This window comes from Hippoglossus stenolepis, chromosome 18 (assembly GCF_022539355.2).
Source record: "Hippoglossus stenolepis isolate QCI-W04-F060 chromosome 18, HSTE1.2, whole genome shotgun sequence".
Lineage (NCBI taxonomy): Eukaryota > Metazoa > Chordata > Actinopteri > Pleuronectiformes > Pleuronectidae > Hippoglossus > Hippoglossus stenolepis.
In genome coordinates, this window is record NC_061500.1 from 5,574,297 (window position 1) to 5,595,674 (window position 21,378).

Here is a 21,378-nt window from a genome sequence, read left to right on the forward strand (position 1 = left end):
TCTTCTGCTCCGGGATTGTTGGACTTTTAGCCTCATAGTAAGATATCCCTCCATAACAGTGGCGTTTTGATTACTTCTGCCAGGGAGGTTTTTGTAACCTCTTTATTTGTCAGCAGGAAAACAGACAATATATAAAAATGATAAGCACCAAACTTCAATGAATGAATTATGGATTAGAAAACATAGAATTAGTTTTTATCACTTGCAATAACATTGCATGATGAGCATCATTCTCGTGAATTTCCCAGGAAATACTGCATTGTTATTGATGTAAAAAAACACATTTGTAGTATCGAGATCTATGAGTTTGTACAATTTGGAGCCGATCTGCTGATCTGAATATGTTGGTATGAACGCTACCATTTCAGTTAAGTTTGAGTTCAGGTGAGAATCTGTGGATGAGGATTAGGTGGAGGTATAAAATGGATATGATAGGGATTACAAATAAATACAGATTCTTAGGACATATAAAAGTGGACAACATATCTATTTAAATTACAATTAATTTCATTCTGAGTCACTTTGCAGTTGTTTTGTGTCTCTAAGGTCTTTTTTCATCTCTTTATAATAATTCTGTCTGTTTTGTAGTCCTTTCCTTTCTTATCTTTTTGTGTTTAATTCCTTCCTGGTTGTTATCTGCCTGTTCTTGGTCATTTGGCATCTCTTTGGTATCTTTCTTCCACCAAAACACAAGTTCTGGCCCATGCACCTATTCAAGGATCCTTCAATGTGCACAACTGCAACTCAACTCAAACATTCGGCACAACTTAGATTTGTCCTACAGCTGCTGTCATTCAAAAAAACATGTTAACACACAGCTGAGGGCCAAGGAGCCTTTGGAAAGGATAAGCTGCCACACAGAGGTTTGTGAGGAGCAGGTAGTTCAGTTCATGTCGTCACCCTACAGTCGTGTTCTGATGTACTTCTGCTCTGGTGGAGGATCGTGTTCGGTCATGTGCACGAGTGAAGTGAGTTAAACTATTGATTCCCAAATCCCCACCTGTTCCCAGCAAATTGCCACGGGAACACGGAGCTGCTGCAACACAGCAAATCACTGAGGTAATTGGACGCTGCAATTAGAAAAGCATCAATGAACCAGACTCAAGGTCAGAGACTGTGTGAATTATATTTTACTTTCTGTTGTATTTGATAGTTTCAGAACAAACCTTTTCCACATGCAAAAAAATAAATAAAAACAATCTCAGCATTATTAGTAAGTTTAATTTCACTTAAATATGAATAAAAACAGAGTAATCCTGCTTATAGGCACCATTATGAGCTTATTTTAAATTCTTAAGAACATTGCTGCAGTTAAACTCCCCCTCCTATCTTCCTATTTACTAGATTCTATGACAAGCACTGGATTTACATTTAATAATCATGATAAAAAAATGACTTTTCAGTAAAGAGCTCGTTGCCCTTCTTGTTGACCTCTAAAAAATGTAATAATTTCTATTTACACTCATAGATTCCATACATCTGCAACTTGTAACTCGCTACGTAAAGATTACATTGTTCTTCTTAAAATATCTTTTTAAAAACTTATTAGATAGTTAAATTAAGCAAAGTTCCATGTTCATACCCACTGGCCTTGTCAGTATTAAACCTGCAGTCATGCAAAGACATTCTAGATTCCGTGTGCGAGAGAACCGCCGTTGGTTTTAGCCTTCGACCCGAGAGTCGTGGTATCAGGTGCTCGGTGGATGAGCTGACCCGGCGGGGGGGCACTGCTGTCACCACAGTGGTGTTGAAGCCAGAAACCTTGTGACAGATGAGCAGCTGAGAGGCTGTGGCAGTTCTCAAGCGGCACAATGAAAGCCTCCGGGGGATTTATTGCATGATTATTATGGAGTTATGGTTGCAGCCGATTTGCTGGCCAAGCAATCAAGCACTCACGAAGGGCAGCGGCTGGTGATGGATGGAGGTGTTTGTCACCAGACAACTGTATCGCCAGGGGTTACGGCAGGTGACGGATTGTAGACAGCGCCCGCTGGATGCCAAACCACTTTCAGTGTTTGCAAACAAGAAAGGCGCCATATGGTGATAGCAGGACGGGAAAAAGACAAAGGACACTTGACATTACACGTATGTCGATGATTCCCATCTGTACTGTTTATCCTTTGAGGGTCACAAGGGGAGCTGGAGTAAATCCCAGCTGACATTAGACGAGAGGCAGAGTACGCCAGCATATCGCCTCATGTTCACATCTGTAATTAACCTAACACCAGTCGGCATTGGGCTGTGGGAGGAAGCCGGAGAACCTGGAGAAAACCAGGAAGCTGAGGCGACTAACCACCGCACCACTTTCAAACATTCCCACTTGAGAATATTGTTTTGGAGGTGGGTGAAGGGGAATCAAGGACACACAACCGGTCCATCTCACAAGGCCTCACCAAAATTCTGCAGGAATGTAATCCTCATCTCAACTGTACAAACATCAAAAAGCAGGAACATGATCACAATAACATTTGGCCAGATTCTTACCCAGATGTTTTGCTCCAGGCTGTGTGATAAAATGACAGCAGGTGTCAGATATGGGATTTCAACAGCCACGGTAAATATTTTAGGAATATTTTAATTACAGCCCGGAGTTAGGCGTATGACAGTTTGTTCCATAACACCTGATGGATGATGTCGTGATGAAGGATCGATGTTCAGGTCTACTCGACTCATTAGCAGAAATCTTTTAACACAAGATATTCACTGTAGAAAAGATTCAGCTGCAGCTTCTCTCTTTGCCGAGCGTCGCTGGCCACAGTTAAAATGACAAATGTGCTGGAAGTGGCTGCAATTACTTAACTTAATGATCGGCCTTAATTGAACTCCTCAGAGAGTGTGAGTGTGTATGTGTGTGTGTGTGCTCTCTACACACTGTCAGTGCACATCAAAGACAGTTTTTTAGATAATGATGGAAAGATCTGAAAGCGATCCCTCACTTTGACAGATTTCCAGCAACAGGTTTGTCTTGTACATTAAGTTTTATTGTGATGAATATACTTTTAATAACTGCTACAAAACTAGCTTTGTCTCGTTAGCATTAAAAATGTAAGCGACAGAAAACAATAGATTATGTAATTGTGGCACAAATCTAGATGTTTTTCCATTGGTTTCTATTTTTGGAAAAATTACAAAATGTTGCCTCTGGTTGTATCTTCGTGTGTTTGAGGATTTTAAATACTTCTCAGTACATTCCACTTTTTGTGCGAAGAAATTGCGAACTTTTAACAACTGAAACCTTTGGGTTAATGACAAAAGTAATATGCAGTGTGTCTGTCTCTACTGTATGTGTGTATTTATGCAAGTAGGCAAATCTCTGAGTTGAAATAGCTCCAGGGAAGGAGAGAGCTAATCAGCCAGTGGTGGTGGAACATCTGGCTGTTTGTTTCAGTGTTTGATTGAAATTTAGTTTTCTGGCCAATTCTTAATACTGAGGAAATAAAAAAATTCCAGTGTCTCAGGATCAGATGCATTTTTAGGATATTTATAGACTACATACTGGCATAAATAATGCATGGCTGAAAAATAACATAATAGAGCAGAATTCTTCCATTATAAGAAACCAGATGATTAATTATTTGTTATTTTGAAGAGGGTTAAACAGTCACTGCAGGTTATTCTGCTTGGTTTTATACTTTGATTTCATTCTGCTCTTATCCTCTCCATTTATTTCCTTAGGCTTTGATCAAAGAAAGATGCGTAAGGGTTTACACATACACAACGAGCCCTGATGGCAGCAGCAGGTTTGCCACTCTGTGTTTGTGCCGAACACGTGTTTGATGTCAGACGGTGATAGACAGCAGCGGGACTCTCATTTCCTGCCTGCGACCGCCGACTTTGTCATACGAGTTGACAACAGCTTCTTTAACAGATTTCATCTGCTTCAGGAAACCATCGTCTCTGGTTGGATTAGTTTTTTATGTTTGCAGCCGCCTCATTTAATACATAGGAACCATGTTGATATGCACTTGATGGCTGTGTATGATGTTGTGCTGATGAGAGCACGTCCCAGATCAGCTCCTCATTGGTTCGTGGAAGGCATGGAAATGTTTTATTGCTGTAATATTTCAGTTCCACTATAGCATTATTATACAGAAATATGTGAGCGCAGGCCATTATTTCATGGTAACATAAGGTGCATATAGTTTATATACATGATATATTATGTCCATATTCAGGTTGGTTATTGTAAATATAGGGAAACATTGATGTCACGTGACATTACAAGGGAGCAGTGTAACTTTCGTATCATGACCCCGGACCTTGGGTTAGATCCAGACATGCTAACCTTCGTTTAAAGCAAATAAAGCTTCCTTTAGTACCTTGGTTTTCGAGAGGTTGCATCTGTGAGGCAATAATTGTGGAATTGCAACTGGTGGCAACGTTAAGTACCGACATGTGACGTGTAACAGGAGGCGTGCAGCTCCACAGTATCATTTACAGCGTGTTGGAGCCAGTGAGAGGGACTGATGAGGTTTGGCCACTGAACTGAGAGGCTGAGGGGAGGAGGGACGAAAGATGTGATAACAACACAGCGGAAGAGAAAGAGAGAGGGAGCAGAGAAAGAAAGAGAGAGGGAGATATGCACATACGTACCGTGTGAATCCTTGAGATACACACACAGATAAACTACTGTTCCGTATTAACAGATAAGAAACAGTCAGGACAAACTTCAGCAGGTGTATTTTTTCAGTCCTCCTCGATAAAAATTCATTTTTTGAAGTGATGCATGCCGACCAATGCCAAAGATAGTCCCCCTGAATGTGCCAGCCAGCTGAGCTATGAAGATGGAAGATAGCTTTATAATAAATGGCCCCTCTGCAGCTAATACTCCCCGAACCAGTGGAAGTAAAGCACTTTCTGTTTGCTTCAGGAAGCTTTAAGAAGGAGGAACGCCTCTGGCAGACACTTTAACGATTCTAAAGAAAATGCAGATGAATTTGCTCATTTCTCTGCATCTTGGTGTTGAGAATAATATGTTTTGATACCTACTTAAAAACAGCACATAATCATATTATTTAAAATTTTTAGCAGAATTTCTATCTCCTTATTCACTTCGCTTCCCCCCACTCTTTTTGACCAGTGATGTGGACATAAACGCAGATTGTGGTTATACTCGACATTGTCCTCTAACTTGATGCATGAGGCGAACACATGAGGCAGACATGAAATCGAGTTAGCGCTGCTGTGTGATAGATTCGATGAACCCTGACATCACTCCTCAGCCTAGAAACACCGCCACGACTCGTCTGCAGGTTTTATTCGGAGCGTAGGAGGTTCTGCAGCAGCTCCAGATGTCAGCACCTGTCCTCATTTCAGCCTCCTGGTCAGTCGCTGCTTTTAAGTTCAAGCTTTTCCAGAGCAAATTATAGTTTTTCCCTGAAAGCAAAGTAAACTTCTGTAAAAGTTACATTTTACAAGGTTTCATTTCTCAAAAACAGTCAACGAGTTTATTTCAAAGAGGATGCAACCAACATTATATTTAGATTTCAAGCAATTCAGCTGAGTCATGTCTTTTAAGTCCCTTATTGAAAAGCCTTCCCTGATTTTATCTGAGTTTAAATTTACCTATTTCTGTTCGCACTGGTGGCTGTGGCTGAGTGGTAGAGCGGTCGTCCTCCAACCTGAAGGTCCCCAGTCTTCCCCATCTGCATGCCGAAGTGTCCTTGGGCAAGATGCTGAACCCTGAATTGCCTCTCATAGAACAACAAAGTGCTGCTAATAGATGCACTGTGTGAATGGGTGAATGTAAAACTGTACTGTAAAGAGCTTTGAGTGGTCATCAAGACTAGAAAGCGCTATACAAATACAAAACCATTTACTATTATTTTCATGCAGTTTTTATCCATTCCATTTTAAAACTGTTGATTTTGTGAGTAGTCATAAAAAATAAGTAGTTTTATTTTGCTGCCATCCTAAATCATTTTGTAATGTCTATTTTGAAGTCCCCTATAAATAAAGTTCATTATTACTATTATTCATCTGAATGAACTAGAGGGTTTTAACTGCTTTAACTCAGAGAAGCCTGGTCACACTTTGTGCTTTGACACACACACACACACACACACACACACACACACACACACACACACACACACACACACACACACACACACACACACACACACACACACACACACACACACACACACACACACACACACAATGGAAACCAGCTCAACCAAAACTACTGATTTCATTATGCGATAAGAAACTTAACTACCATAACAAAGATAATCAAAAGAACAAGCTCAGAAAACAGTGACAACTAACTGTGAACATTATCAGTGGTGGAGGAACTGTAAAGATCCTTATCTTCAATCACTGCGCTGTAAAAATACTCTTATAACAAGAATGCATAAAGCAAAAGTAATAAAAGACCTGTGATCAATTATATACTATATTATTAGATATACAGTATTTAGGTATTAAAATCCAGTGAAATAAGAAGCACATCATTTCCCTCAGGACTGTAGGGATTTTTTCTAAAATGGGACATTTCACTTCTAACGCGTTACACACTCTGCATCGTCAAACGCGTGCAAGAGAAATCCTCTTCCATTGTGCACGATGGGGAGAAAAACAACTCTCTCCCTGGGTGGCCTAATAACCACAAGCTACAGTGAAGACTCTGACCTTCACTGTCAGGTCAGTTCAAAGCCTGAGAAAGACCGAGGGAAGTTGACAAAGTGGTGGAAAGGAGGAAATTTACAAGTGAGCAAGGTGACACTAAAAAAAACATTTTGGAAAAAGGTCACATCATTTAAATCATTACCTCCTGAAGGCAGAGGGAAGACGTGTTCATCTACCTGCACTGAATGGATGCATGGGTTCCCTCTAACTGTGTGTGTGGCTGCCTGCGTGTGTGCGTGTGTGTGTCTGCTCCAGTATCTGACACCCTTAGACAGCCAGTAGCATGGCTCAGTGAGAGAGATGGCGTGATCACTGGAGTGTGGTCTGTCTTATCCTGACACACACACACACACACACACACACACACACACACACACACACACACACACACACACACACACACACACACACACACACACACACACACACACACACACACACACACACACACACACAGGTCTACCAAGATAATAAATGTCTCCGGTGCTGGTGTTACAACATTAAATTGGAAGTTGTGTATATTTCTATTTTAGAAGTTTGGACAAGACGGTAAATATCCTTTGTACGTTTGAAGGACTTCCGCACAAATTAGATTTCCAACTACCAGTAGATGTGAGCAGGTGTTAGCGGCCACCAGTGGATGTTAGGGACATAACTCCAGTTGTGTACCTTAGCGTTATCAGCCTTTTAATCACAAGACACCCTTATCTAAGGCGGGCCAAACGCAGGTTGATCAGACCTGGGTGCGTGTCCCTAGCATCTTAGGGCCCAGCTGGGATCTTTCCTCCTGATCCAGAGCCATGTGCTGCAGCGTTGTGCAGTGTGTGGTGTTTCTTTTATGGTCTGGCGCAGGGCTTGTCCGTGGATTCCCAGCAGGGAAACCCCTGCAGCCAACCTCCAAAGGGCAAACCTCTGCTTCCCAGCCACGTTGCTCTGCCTAAAATGCCATGTCTGCATTTTCCTCTTCCTTCGCTTTATCAACAACATCCTCCCAGGGTTCTGTCAATTCTAAGAAGTGGCAACGCGCGAGTGTCAGGTCTGGTCTTAGGGTGGTTGTGACAATATGTGATGGGACAGTAAGCCGCTGGCCCACGTCCACCAACATTTCCCTATAAACTAACCAAGGGTAAAACATAATCGTATTTTTAAGCTTGTAAATCCCCAAAACTTTAAAAAGAGGTGGAATAGGTGATATTTTTATTGGCAAACGAACAATAGAGCGAGCCAAGCAGGCAGAGAAGTTATTTAGCTGCTGTGCATCTTCCACTTAATTTGATTGCATGAGTTGAGTTGTGTTCCATGAACTCAGCCTCTGAAAGTCTCATTAAATAGAAAGACAAGGTGAGTTTTAGCCTTTAGATACAGTACACACACCAATGCAAGACTAGATAATATGAAGCATTATTAAAATGACTCTGATATGAGTACAGTAGGTGGTAGCACTGCAAGGTCAGTTTCTGTTTCTTTCCGTCTTCTCGAGAAAAAACACAGATTATTTATTCAAGTGTCGGAAAAGACCTGAAAGAATTTCTTCCTTTAGGTCTTAGGTGTCCGCGCACACACACACACACACACACACACACACACACACACACACACACACACACACACACACACACACACACACACACACACACACACACACACACACACACACACACACACCCACCCACCCACCCACACTGGTTATCTCCAGCCTGGGATGTCTGCAGCTGCTCCACTCCCATCAGCAGGAACCACAGACTTCCACCAACTCTAACCTAATAATTCTCGTTTAAGCCACGAGCACTGAACCAAACAACAACCTTTGGTCTTTCTGAAGCCTGAATCAAGTAGTGAACAAAGTCCTCTCACACAGTCATCAGCTGATTAACTATGGAGCTTGAAAGATGTTTCCAACTTGTAGGTTAACGAGGATAAGAAATCCTAGTAGGAATGTATTTTCCTTCACTCATTTCTAGATTATAGATACAAATTTGGATAATCTCTTCTAACTCCTCTGTCTCTCCCATCCTCCTCTCACCACCCTTCCCCTTCTTCCCCCTCTTTCCATTCATTCCCTTCAGATTCATATCCAACACAACATTCGAGGGCCAGAGCGGCTTTATATCCAGAGAAAGTCACAGCCAGAATGTCGTCTCAGAGGCCCATCACTACATCTGGTCCCTCCAGCTGGACCCCCTAGGCCAGCCAACCTGGACCCGCCTGGGACGCTGGCGCAGGGGACGAGTTCTGATGGACCAGGGGGCCTGGCCAAGCCATTCGGGCTCCGGGTTCGGAGGCGACTGGCGCCGATCCGCGAGGCTGCACATGCGGGTGGTGACGCTGGTGGAGCACCCGTTTGTGTTCACCCGCGAGGTGGACGGGGACGGGCTGTGTCCCGCCGGCCAGCTGTGCCTCGACCCAATGAGCAATGAATCTGCAGTGTTGGAGGGGCTTTTCCACAACCTCGCAGGACCCAACGGAACCGTTCCCACCGACCTGAAGAAGTGTTGTTATGGATACTGCGTTGACCTGCTGGAGAAGCTGGCGGAGGACATGGGCTTCAGTTTCGACCTCTATATCGTCGGCGATGGGAAGTACGGCGGGTTCAAGAATGGTCGCTGGACGGGATTGGTGGGCGACCTGCTCAGCGGCGCCGCCCAGCTGGCAGTGACTTCTTTCAGCATTAACTCAGCCAGAAGCCAAGTCATTGACTTCACCTCACCCTTCTTCTCCACCAGCCTGGGAATTCTGGTCAGTGCTGCTCCTTTCTTCCTGTCTCGCTTCTTTTTCTCCTCATTAGATGCAGTTTTGTCTCTTTTTCTTCATCTCTCCACTTCTTATTTCCCTCCTCTGCTCCTCTTTGGCCCAATCCGTTCTCAGTTCTCCGTCACTGACCTCAACTCTTTCCGCTTGGTTTGGTTGTGGTCAGTGTTAATACGTTTTTCATTACTGCAAACCCTGCATTTCTGAAATCTAACTGTTGACTGCACAGCTTTGTGATGTGACGCCACGGCTGCAATTATTATAGCTCTTCCCACCGGTTGACAGGCAAAGAGCTGGTGGTAACCACGCTCTCCTCTCCTCCTCTGATTACAGCTTTATTTACAGTAGATGTCTTCTCTTTTATCTGTTGTATTTTTATTTCCATTTCACGATAGGTTTCCTCTTAATGAACAAATGTGTCAAAAACAGCATTTACAAACAAATACTCTCACACTTTAACTCTACACCATGTTATTACTGTTTGTAGCAGGTAGAGATACGGTTTTCACTCCTTTGCCTTCTCGTCCAGGTTCGAACTCGTGACACAGCTGCACCCATCGGGGCCTTCATGTGGCCCCTCCACTGGTCCATGTGGCTCGGCATCTTTGTCTCCCTCCACGTCACCGCCATCTTCCTCACCCTGTACGAGTGGCACAGCCCTTTCGGCTTGACGCCGCGAGGACGCAACCGCCACCGGGTGTTCTCCTTCTCCTCGGCGCTCAACGTGTGCTACGCTATTCTATTCGGGCGAACCGTGGCCATCAAGACGCCCAAGTGCTGGACGGGCCGTCTGCTGATGAATCTCTGGGCCATCTTCTGTCTGTTCTGTCTGTCCACCTACACCGCCAACCTGGCAGCCGTCATGGTCGGGGAGAAGACCTACGAGCAACTTTCAGGGATTCACGACCCAAAGGTACAAAAGTCAGAGAGGTGCAACACTGAAAGGCCTTAAAAAAAAACTTCTCGATTCCTTTCTTACTCACGGGCTTTTTCAAGAACTGCAGTTTTGATTATTATACATCAAAGATTTCATAGATATGGAAGAAATTTAATCCAGAGTACAGACAAAAGTCTCTGTTCATATCCATATCCGTATCTAATGCTGAGTATTAATGAGCCGTTATTACTCTGTGCTCTTCTCACTGTGTGGGATTCATCAGACAGAAAATATATCCTTTAATTAAACCGCCCCTGTAAGGCCAAGTGGGGTAAGGTAATTAATTATTTTCTCCTGCTCACCAACTCTCTGAATCACAAGAGTGCAGGAATATTGAGAGTTGGTGAAAGGAAAGAAATCAGTCTGTAGTCTTTCGGGAATTTAACACCAACCGAAAATACGAGAAACCGGCCAAAACAGTGAAAGAAGTCGGGCTATTGATCAATATTAAATGCTTGTTGAGAGCGTTTTAGAAGAAGCACCTCACTTTCTTTCTTCTTTCCTGCAGTTGCACCATCCCTCTCAGGGATTCCGATTTGCCACGGTGAGAGAAAGCAGCGCGGAGGACTACCTCAAGAAAAGTTTCCCCGAGATGCACGAGTACATGAGAAGATACAATGTCCCGGCAACGCCAGACGGCATCCATCATCTCAAGTAAGATGGTGGTTTATACGCTGATACGCTAATACTCAGTAACTCGTCTAAGCTGATTTTCTCATTAATTGTGTGATGGCACGCCGCGGTCTAATTTGTTTCGCCAGAGTCGCGTAATGAACTAAAACTTTTTGGACAGTTTTCATAATAACATAAAAGACTTATAAAGAAAGTGTCTTGCTCCGTTGCTTTATGGTAAAGCTGTGCGCGGCGCATCGATTTGCTCAGCACCCACTGGCAGCCGCCGCCACAGATAGAATCAAACTCTGTGGGAATCTCTGAAACAGTTATCTCTCGCTTTCACCAATCCCCTAAAAACCATCTTCTGTCTGGTTGCACAAATTATCTCTCGTCATTTTAGATCTTTCTTTTTTTTTAAGTTGCACATAGTCGAAAATTAGGTTGAAAACAAAATGCATCCTCTCTGTTGTCGTTCCCGCTGCAACTCTGCCCGTTCACATTCAGATCTCAGCCTCCTCCTTCCTCTGCCATGGCTGTCATCCTCCTAAGCTGCTTCAACATTCAACTGGCATCCCCCCGTGGAGCCAAAGCAAGAATATAGTGTGAGCAGGCAGCTGGAATGCTGGTCTAGGCTGGTTAGGACACAATTTGAATGGATCAAACAGGGTTTTGTTACTGAGCTTGTAAATTGCTGATTAGAGGAGAAGTGTCATCTTTGGAAAATTACCATAAGAGAACAAGACATCAAACAAGTGTGCCCCGGCGCCACTTTGAATACTCTGCACTTCACTCCCCAAGGGACCAGGCATTAGTTATCACTTACTTTATCATACAGAGTGCCACATGTATCATGTGAATCACGTTAGATTGTTATGACTTGAGCAGCCTCAAATCATGTCATAGTTTTATTTGAGCTCAAATCCTTATTCTAATGAATGTTTACCTTCGCCAAGGAGGTAATGTTTCAACGGTTTGTTAGTTAGCAGGATTACGCACAAACTGGATGGATTACCACGAACAGTTTGGTTTGGATCCTGATCACGAGGCGGATTCAGAAAATGATTTTCCACTTTCTTTGCAGCGTTTCCCACAAAATGAATTAGATTAATGTCGGTCACGGGGATGCACACACGCACAAAGGTCACTCTCATGCACAACAGATTCCAAGTGACAGGTACAGACTAAAGAGTGAAAGAGTTTCTCACGTCGGAGAGAGAACTACAGTGCATGCCACAACTGCAGCTGAAACTATGAGGTCTGACTGCGTGGACAGTAACAACTTTATGTACAATAAGTGTGCAAGCAGGTACGCGACAAATAGCTCTGCACACACCTACACAATGCAGCAACGCTCACTCTACGCACTTTAGCTGACTTTTATTGTTTTGACTGCAATATGGGACAAAATCTTTAACCAGAAGTGATTAGATTTAAATTTTTATACTTGTTTCTAACTAGTTTCAACACTTAATCAAGATAGGACATTTTATGTCATCAATTTTATTGAAAGCCTTATTATAAATGAGGTAATCTCACTGAGATCAAGATCCCTTTTGCAAACAATCTACGTCAACAACATCAGTGACAGTCACAGACGTCACGAAATCGATTTGAAGTTAAAAAGTTCACGACAGCAATTATACCAGCTACGACTAACTAACTTCAACTGCTGGATAATTAGAGCATTTGGAGAAAGAGTGCTGACTGGTGCATTATCAGGCATCAGCCAACTCTCGTAGCGTTTTGTCTTTCTCATTAAGGTGGAGCAGGAGATATTGGAGGAAGCGCTGCTCTTATATTCTATCGTAGAGTCTCATTTGTGAAGGAGTTTCACACAAACCACAGCTCAGCCTTGAACACAAAGCAAAATTTATTATCGAGCGTTTTCAACCTGGCTTCGTACGGGTCTCACTTCATGATGAAGACTTTTCCCCGATCAACTCCAAAAGATTTAAGATTAATGGAGCTGCTCCGTCCTGCATCGCCTCGTATAAAGTACAGCAGCGCTACAGAATCGTGTCCCTGTCATATGAGGCATTTTCAATTCATGCAGTCGGGATGCTGATAAACACATTCACTGCTTTTTCAAGCATTGCTGCAGGAAGATGATGCAGACGAATAAGCGTTTTTAATCACATTCGTAAATCGGTTGATGTCAGGGTACTGGTGCAGATCATAAAATACCCAACACAGTCAGTTCGATACTTGGTGGAAAGAGCAAGGTCAGAAGCTGCACGCTCCTTCAAGCTGTGATAACGAACATCGAGCTCGTGGGTAGAAGATATAGACTTAAAATACGTCCTTGATAACAAGCTAAAAATGCAAGAGTATATCGTGAAATGAAATTCTTTGTAGCCTTTCAGTCAGTCAAGACATTTTTTGTTGTTGGTTAGTGATCCTCGCAGCGTTGTGACTTAATACCTCACCTCTGAATACAGGCTCCGCTGTGAGGGAAGTGAGGGCTATGAATAAATTGGCCAAAAAACTGTCAGGAATTTAAATGACATACGACAAGATCAGGGGGAAAACGAGTGGGAAATCAGCGACGGGAGCAGACTGTAGAAACACGAGGTTCAGACGAGGAGAAATATGGAAAAGAAAAATTCACTGAATCATTTGCATCTAATTTTCCTGTTATTGTTGCAAAGTGCCCGTCGGAAAGTGTCTTTTAAAATCGCCCACCGCCGCAAAGCAAAACAATTCATTCAACGCTTTCAGTTTCCCCTATGTTGAGTCGAGTAGTCTTCAAAACGTGTTGATGAAGTGAAAGCATAAAATCAAACCGACTCAGAAACGAGTGATGTGAGGACAAACGCAAGAGAAACGTTAAGAGTAGCAGCCCAGGAGGGGAAAAGAGCAGTAAGCACAGGTTCTTTTAAGTTAATGTCTCGGGGGTGTTAAAGGTTAATTTTTCATGTGAGTTTTAAAGGGGTTGTTTGAAAATGTGTGCGTGTCTCTGTGGCTTATTCCCAGAAGGTACGATTTGTGTTAGCGCTGTGGTTATATTTGTCACCGCGGTGTGTGACGTCGCCCATCAGTGACGTCTGATCTGATTTTCATTTCATTTAAATGGTCACTCGGGCCAAAGCCTCTTTTTCATCATTACAACAGTTTGAACACAAAATAAAAGACCCTATATTTGCCTGAAGAGTTTGTTTTTATCCGGAGTGCATGAGGCAGAGTGTGTGACTTTGTGTTGCACTCGCACGGCACTGTGATTGTATCTGGTTTCCAGGGCCGACCCTCAGAGGCTGGACGCGTTCATCATGGACAAAGCTCTGCTGGACTACGAGGTCTCCATAGACGCAGAGTGCAAAACACTGACGGTTGGAAAACCCTTTGCCATCGAAGGTAACGCGTGAGAGCTTCTCATCATTTGCTCATTTAGGATATATAATGATATTCAATATGTATCTTGTTGACGAATAGGGTATTGGTTACTATAGGGCCTATCGACTGTTGATGACGAATGAACCTTTGGGGGCAACAGCAGATATCTGGGTCAAGACTCCATCTTCCATTGGCTGTACATGGTTTAAAGTCAGACTAGTTTCTTTATCACACGTTTCTCCATGAACAGTGATCTTCATTTGAATGCTGATAAATTAAAAGCCGATAGCCGAAGCATTAGGGCCAAACTAGAAACATGGTCAAACTGTACATGTTGATTCGAAGAGGTATTTTTGCAGAACAACTGACTGTGAGCATTTTAACAATATCACTGTTAACCAACTGTTAAATGTCTGGTCCATTTAGCGAGCATCCTCTTCTTCTCCCTGTGAAAACGTTCCCTGTGGTGGTTTGCTTCCATTACAGGCCACCACAGTCCCAGATTCCTGCATTGTTGTTAATTACTTAATGCACCTCTTAAGCCTCCAGGATACAATTCAAATCAATCCGTGCGCTTCCTTCCAAGGCCAGTTACTTCTGTAATTGGCCATTGCTGAGTCTGTCACACTTTCTGGGCATGCTGCGAAACTCTGAGATACACTGACACTTTTTTCAAATAGCTGCTTTTGGCAGGAATCGCCTTTCTTGTGCACAGCAGTAAACCAGCTGCAGTGCATGTTGTAACAGAGGAATCGCTGCTGAAGATTCTTTACTGTGTGGTTTTATGTGTCCACCGGCAGGCTACGGCATTGGCCTCCCGCAGAACTCCCCCCTCACCTCCAACTTCTCGGAGCTTGTTAGTCAGTACAAGTCAGACGGCTTCATGGACATGCTGCATGACAAATGGTACAAGGTCGTGCCCTGCGGGAAGCGCAGCTTTGCCGTGACCGAGGTAGGTCCAGCACCGCATGCTACACACGTCACAAGCAAGTGTATCCTTTCTGTTGATGGAGACACTTCAGTGGGTGTCGAGTTTTTGACATCTAGTTTTTCCATTACCACCCTTGAGTATGATTCAACTATAAAAGTAACAAGTGGAGCCTTTCAAAAAATGAGATTTGGCACCAATTATTAGAAAAATTGCACTTCTGGTTTCTTCAAATGTTTCATAATAGCATAGAAGTAGCTTTTATGAAACATTATATCTTCAATGACGGAGGTCTATTGTACAAAGCCCTTCAAACACCAAGGACTTGTCATTTTCCTGGCTCTACTTTCTGCCTGCACAACCCTCTATGTACAGTAATTGCTCCCTACTAATTCAGGCCCTGGCCCCTGACCCTCCAGCTGCTAACCAAGCTGTGTCCCCGTCACTTCCGTCCTAAGCACTCGGGCCCCATGGTCCAAGCTGCACTGCTATTACAAAGCACTCAGCTCTCCGAGCAGCCCGGCCATCTCTCCACCCAGCTGTGACTTTGAAATCCCCAAAAGTGTCTCCGAGCTCAGCGCAGACAGCAAACGCTCCACTTTCAAGCACGAATTGAGAAGTAAATTCGTGTCCCCTCCTCTGGCCCGTGTTCTTCCCGTAGTTGTACTTTTACTCTCTCTATTATTTATTTTCCTAGCTACGGTGTGACAGGCAATATAACCCCCATCTAATTAGGAAGCACTCATGGTGTGTGCCTTTGAATGACAGCGTCGTCCAAGTGCCCGGCACATAAATGTAAATCACCAACTTATGAGGCTCATAAGAGTAACAGAAGTGCTACATCGCAGTGCCACAATTTGAAGTGAATCATTTTCCATTGTGTAACGTGACGCGCTAGTAGATGCAGTCCCGCAGCTGCAGATGTTTAAACTGCTCCAGGTACATTTCATTTTGCAGCATTATGACGGTAGCGATGGCAGAGAAAGCTTCTCACCAGGTATATTGCTTCATGTGTTGTTTAATTTTATTTCCTATCAAGATGACTGCCTTGCAGAAATCACAGTATGATGTCTGTGCTTACCCTCATTTCTCATGTAATAGATACTAGGAATCGATTGAATGTGCATCATAAAATATTTAAATTGGTCTTAACACCTATGGGTTTTTTTCCTCTCTTGAGAGCCTTCTTGTGCTCAAACTGTGCACTTGCACTCAGATATTTTGTTGCTTAGATAGATTTCCTGTGCTCCGGCTCTATTCCTCGCACTTCTTCTGTGCACGTATGTACGTAAAGTAGGGATGGGACGCTCAATACCGACGTTTCGAAGCTGTGTTGAGATTCCGAAGCAACAAAACACAAAGCAGAGCAAATCTAAGCACAAGCAGGGCCTATTTGAGTGTAAGCGCAGGGTTTTGAGTGAAAGCATAACAAAATCTGAAGGTGAAATCAATCAAGTCCTGCTCTCATGCTGAACAACCGGGCTCTTGAATATAAATGGAAGAGAAACCCACACAAACACACCTTCCTTGTCACATACAAAGTCCAACATAAGTGTTGTACATGTAGGAGAATATTCGATACAACGTGCTGTCAAAATGAACACTGGTGGACATCAGCGGGAAATTCATGTGATAAAAGCAGGATATGAATTACTGACAAGGTTGGCTCGCTTTAGTCCTGCTCAGCATTTTTTCTTTTGGGCAATCTTTTATTCCGATGAATGACTGCTACACCAGCAGCAGCAGCAGCCGATCCTGAAAAGATGAGGAAGGAAGAAAAAAATTAATTTGATGGATTGGTTTCAGCGAGGCAGCCAAACTCACAAACTGGCACACAGCCAGCTCTGTGTCACCCCTCAAAGGAGTAGATCCCATTCAGAATAATACAATCAATACCAATAAATGACATTTCATTCAATTAGCCATCATTAAAAGGGCCAAACGTGACATCACAGAGAAATATACTGTGATCAGAGGTGTGTTGTGGGATTTATGCAACAATTCACTGCAGATTTTTCCCAATTAACCGAAGATAAGTTGTGAATTAACAGATCACTCTGAACAACAAGAAGCTTGTTCTATTTGGTTGCAAACAATAAAAAGAGATGGGGAGTGTGTGTGTTACCAAAATGTGCTAATCTGTGAGGAATGTATTATTTGTTCAAACTGTTAAAAGGCTTAAACAACTGTAATGTAATTTATTTCCTATCTCAATACAGTTTGTATTCTCCAGCGATCAAATGCTACTAACGTCTGCACAACTTCCCACGAATCATCAGCTACCACTCTGCAAAATTTCATTACCGCCCAAGCTCGCCAACGCCACAATACTGCAATGATGACTTGAATCCATCATGTATTCCATTCCGACATGACTTTATAATGCAATCGTTGCAGCGGCCGCTGTCGTGACACCGACTCTGCAGTAGAAAGAGCGAGACTCTGTGCGTCTGCAGTAACAAGCAGCAAGTGGTCGGTTATGAAAAGTGTGATATTACACTTGTAGACTGATAAACATGTTTCTGTGAGTGGTGCATTCAGAACAGAATGAAAGAATCATAATCTCAGAGGGAAGTGTGATATCCCAGAGGACAAGGCTGCGAGGGGGTTTTCTTCGAAGCAGGATTTGAGAAGGAGTCGGAACTTATTGTCAAAATGTCAGCAATTTAAGGGAAACTTTTGATTTATACATCCGAGAAACGTGTCTCATAACTTAGATTTTGAATTTTAGAATTCACATATGTACAAACTAGTCGTCCAAAGCCTTGTCCGAATCAGTGCTGTACATATTAATTGGACTTAACTCTACTTTAATGCGTTTTTAAAGCTAATTGCCACTGTGTGTTATTCACAGGGTTTGTTGTACAGTCAGTTTCTATAAGACACTGTAATTATTTCAACAGGTAATTATATTGTATCACAGTTTGCCTTGTTAGATCTATAGGGAGAATAGATGGAAATGAGCTTATCCAGCTAACCTCGGAAACAAAAAACACTTTTTCAGATTCCAAAGTCTCATCATCCATTTCAAGAGAAAGACTTTACAGCTACAGTTTTAAAAAACAGCACAACACCTCACATTTGTGATTCGGTGACTCCCGCTCCGACTGTGGCGAATGTGTCACTAGGTTCACACATAATGGCAAAAATTATAATAATACAATTACAGTAGTGTTATCATCCGTGTTTGCTGCGGAAATCATTCTGCAGACAGGAACTTAAAGCTCCTGCCATGGGAAACATCTGCTTCTGTAAGATAAGGCTGCTTTCAGTATTGTTCTCTATTATTTTTATTACGGTACAAACACAAATAAGACTCCTGCACATTTCAGTGTCATTGCCATCGTGGATCCATTGAACTTAAACTGCTGTGTGCGAGTATTTTGCTTGTTTACAGGAAAATACACAAACCATGGGGATATTTAAGGGCTGGGCAATGAAACAATATCAATAATTATAGCAATAGCAATGCAACAAAGGTCCAATGTATATGAATCAATATGCATTGTACAGGCACAGTGAGGAGGGATAGAAGATAATAGCCAATAATAAAAACCACAACCTTCACTCAGGAGGAGAAAATGTCTATTTAAACTTATGATAATGTGACATTTAACCTGATAATTATGAATATTGACTGATATGACGTTTTTTATCTCCAGAGAATTTTTGGCCACATCGTCCATCCCCAGTTTGAAGACTAATTCAAACTAATAATCAAGTGTTACTTTGTTTTGTCTGGTTACGTCCCTGCTTTACCAGCAAACAGTCTTTATAATTCTACTTTTTCACTCAACTACTCCCCCATTAAAGACGATGGATCGAAATCTGAAAACTCTCGTGTCTCTCTCCCTCCAGACGCTGCAGATGGGCATCAAGCATTTCTCCGGTCTGTTTGTGATGCTGTGCGTGGGCGTGGCCTTGTCTCTGGTGACCACAGTAGCAGAACACATCGTGTACAAGCTGGTGATCCCGAGGGTCAAGGAGCCGCGCTTCAAGTACTGGCTGCACACGAGCCAGGTAGGAACCCGCACGCACTACAGGTCACGCCACGGCCGAGCACAGAAGACTGATCACTTTTAAAGAACATGAAAGTGCTCCACTAAAAGTCCAAACTTCAAAATAAAAGTGCAGAAGTATCAGCAGCATCGTGCACTGGTTCTAAACGTATAGACAGAAACAAACTCTCTCTTTCTCACACAGTCTTTACAGCTCCTTATAATCAGAGAGAAGCAGACAAATTATTTACGCATTTATTTATTCTATTTATGCATTTACATTTAAGTTTTTGACAGCTATGTGTTGCTTGTTTTCCAGAGATTACACCGGGCCCTCAACACGGTCTTCACGGACGACAAACTACCGACTGTCACCAAGCCCGAGAAGAGGTAATGTCACCGTCACGGAAAAAACCTCCGTTTTGTATGAATTTAATATCTCCGGGCCAAATAAGGCTGTCCTGGATAATTTCGGGGTCTTATCAGCTTCTGTGAGAATTACCTGCGAAGACCATTTACAGCAAATGGTTTTACAGTTGGATTTGGCAGAGGAGGCCTCGACGAATCCAAGAAGCTGTGCGGATTCTGCTGAGAGAGCTAATCCCCCCCAAAACAAAATGACTGCTAACTGCTTAATAAGCAGGGGGGCATTAAAATCTGCCTTCCTGAATATGCAACAGGCGCGTTGCAGTTTCCCCTCGAATGCTAAGAAAGCCAGTCCCATGTGAGATGTGACTCAATATCATCGATCACAGGTGAACATAGGGTGAGACACTGAGAGCGTCTCGACACGAGGGAAATGTCCTTCAGCTAAAGTGAATACCTATAACCAGGTTTGAGTAAAACACTGCCGTGTTCTGAGGATCTGGGAAATTACATGCATACTTTAAAGAAACAAACAGTTCAATTAATAAATTGTGGACGAAAATTATATATATTCATTTTTGAAATGGGCCAGTAGGGGAAAGATATTCTACAGCAGACACAGCCCGAAGCCACTTCAAACCATGAGCGTTAAATAAGCCAGAGACTGGTTCGGTTTATACACTGGAATCAATCATATTTCAAATAAAAGGTGAAAACATGGTAAAAATGTGCCGGACAGAAACAATAGACCTCAAACATTAATAAAAACAGTGCAAACTGGAAAACAGATTTATGTTTGTCATGAAACTGAAACAGTGAAGCCACAGCAGCATAAACAACCTGAGCCAAACCATGAAGTGTCAGCGGTAATGAATGAGATATTTAACTCACCTCTGGGTTCAGACCAGGTGAAGGCCTCTGCACCAGTGGACTGACAGCATGGAGCCTACACAGGAAACTGGGTGTATCAGGTGTGTGTGGAAGTTCATCCACTTTCTTTAACATTTCAAGATACACTGATTTTCAACATTTTCATCGTTTTCCCAGGGAATAATATGTGATGAACACAATATGTGATCAGGCACATTTAGCATCTATGACTTTGGTGCAGCGTGATTAAACTTAAACATCATTAAGTTAATTAATAATTGAGACTGAGTTGTGATTGGCCGAGCGCTTTCATCTCTGGGACCTTGACACTGTGGCTCTATTGCTCAATCGCTGTGGTGCAAACTCTGGCTCCAAAATAAAGTCACCTGCAAAGATCACCGCAGCCACATCTGCGTTATTCTGCCTTTGTTTTTGTGCAGTGGGAGGAAGAGGAGGAGCTTCAGCCGTCTGCAGGAAACACGTAACCTACTGTCAATCTTGATAATTGGACTCCTTTGACCAAGTCATCTAAAATGTAACGTAGATGCTCTGCCTGAAATAACACTTAAAATACTTAGAAACTTTTATTCAGAACTACACTTTTCACAGCTAAAAATAAAGTAAAACCATGCTGCTGAATCACGGCGTCTCATTATGAATCACATGTCAAACCTGTAGCCTCCATTCACACTGCAAATTGACTCAGGCATTCACAGCGGGCCACCGGCCAAATGATCAGGCTAAGAAGTGACATCAATTAACAGCCGAGTGTCAGATGAGAGGCCCCTTCTTGAATCAGAGACAGAGAAGAATGGTCAAATCAGCTGGAAGCTAATTATCAGTCGGGGGAAATAATCTCACGCTGATGTTACAGAGTATTGTTCGGCACGGCGGGCGGGTGAGCCGGAGATTTAGTAAATCAGGAAAAGCTTATTTTTGGGGCAGTTTCTGTGACT

At 42.8% G+C, this 21,378-nt stretch overlaps 1 protein-coding gene across 1 annotated transcript in view; it reads left to right on the forward strand.

The window, feature by feature from the left end:
- Positions 1-21,378, forward strand: part of grin3a (glutamate receptor, ionotropic, N-methyl-D-aspartate 3A) — a 39,482-nt gene that overhangs the window by 12,162 nt on the left and 5,942 nt on the right. The window contains exons 3-9 of the mRNA XM_035183856.2: positions 8,697-9,366; positions 9,908-10,291; positions 10,824-10,969; positions 14,166-14,281; positions 15,061-15,212; positions 19,047-19,208; positions 19,506-19,576. Of these exons, the coding sequence (XP_035039747.1) occupies positions 8,697-9,366; positions 9,908-10,291; positions 10,824-10,969; positions 14,166-14,281; positions 15,061-15,212; positions 19,047-19,208; positions 19,506-19,576 (1,701 nt within the window). The remainder of the gene's footprint in view (positions 1-8,696; positions 9,367-9,907; positions 10,292-10,823; positions 10,970-14,165; positions 14,282-15,060; positions 15,213-19,046; positions 19,209-19,505; positions 19,577-21,378) is intronic.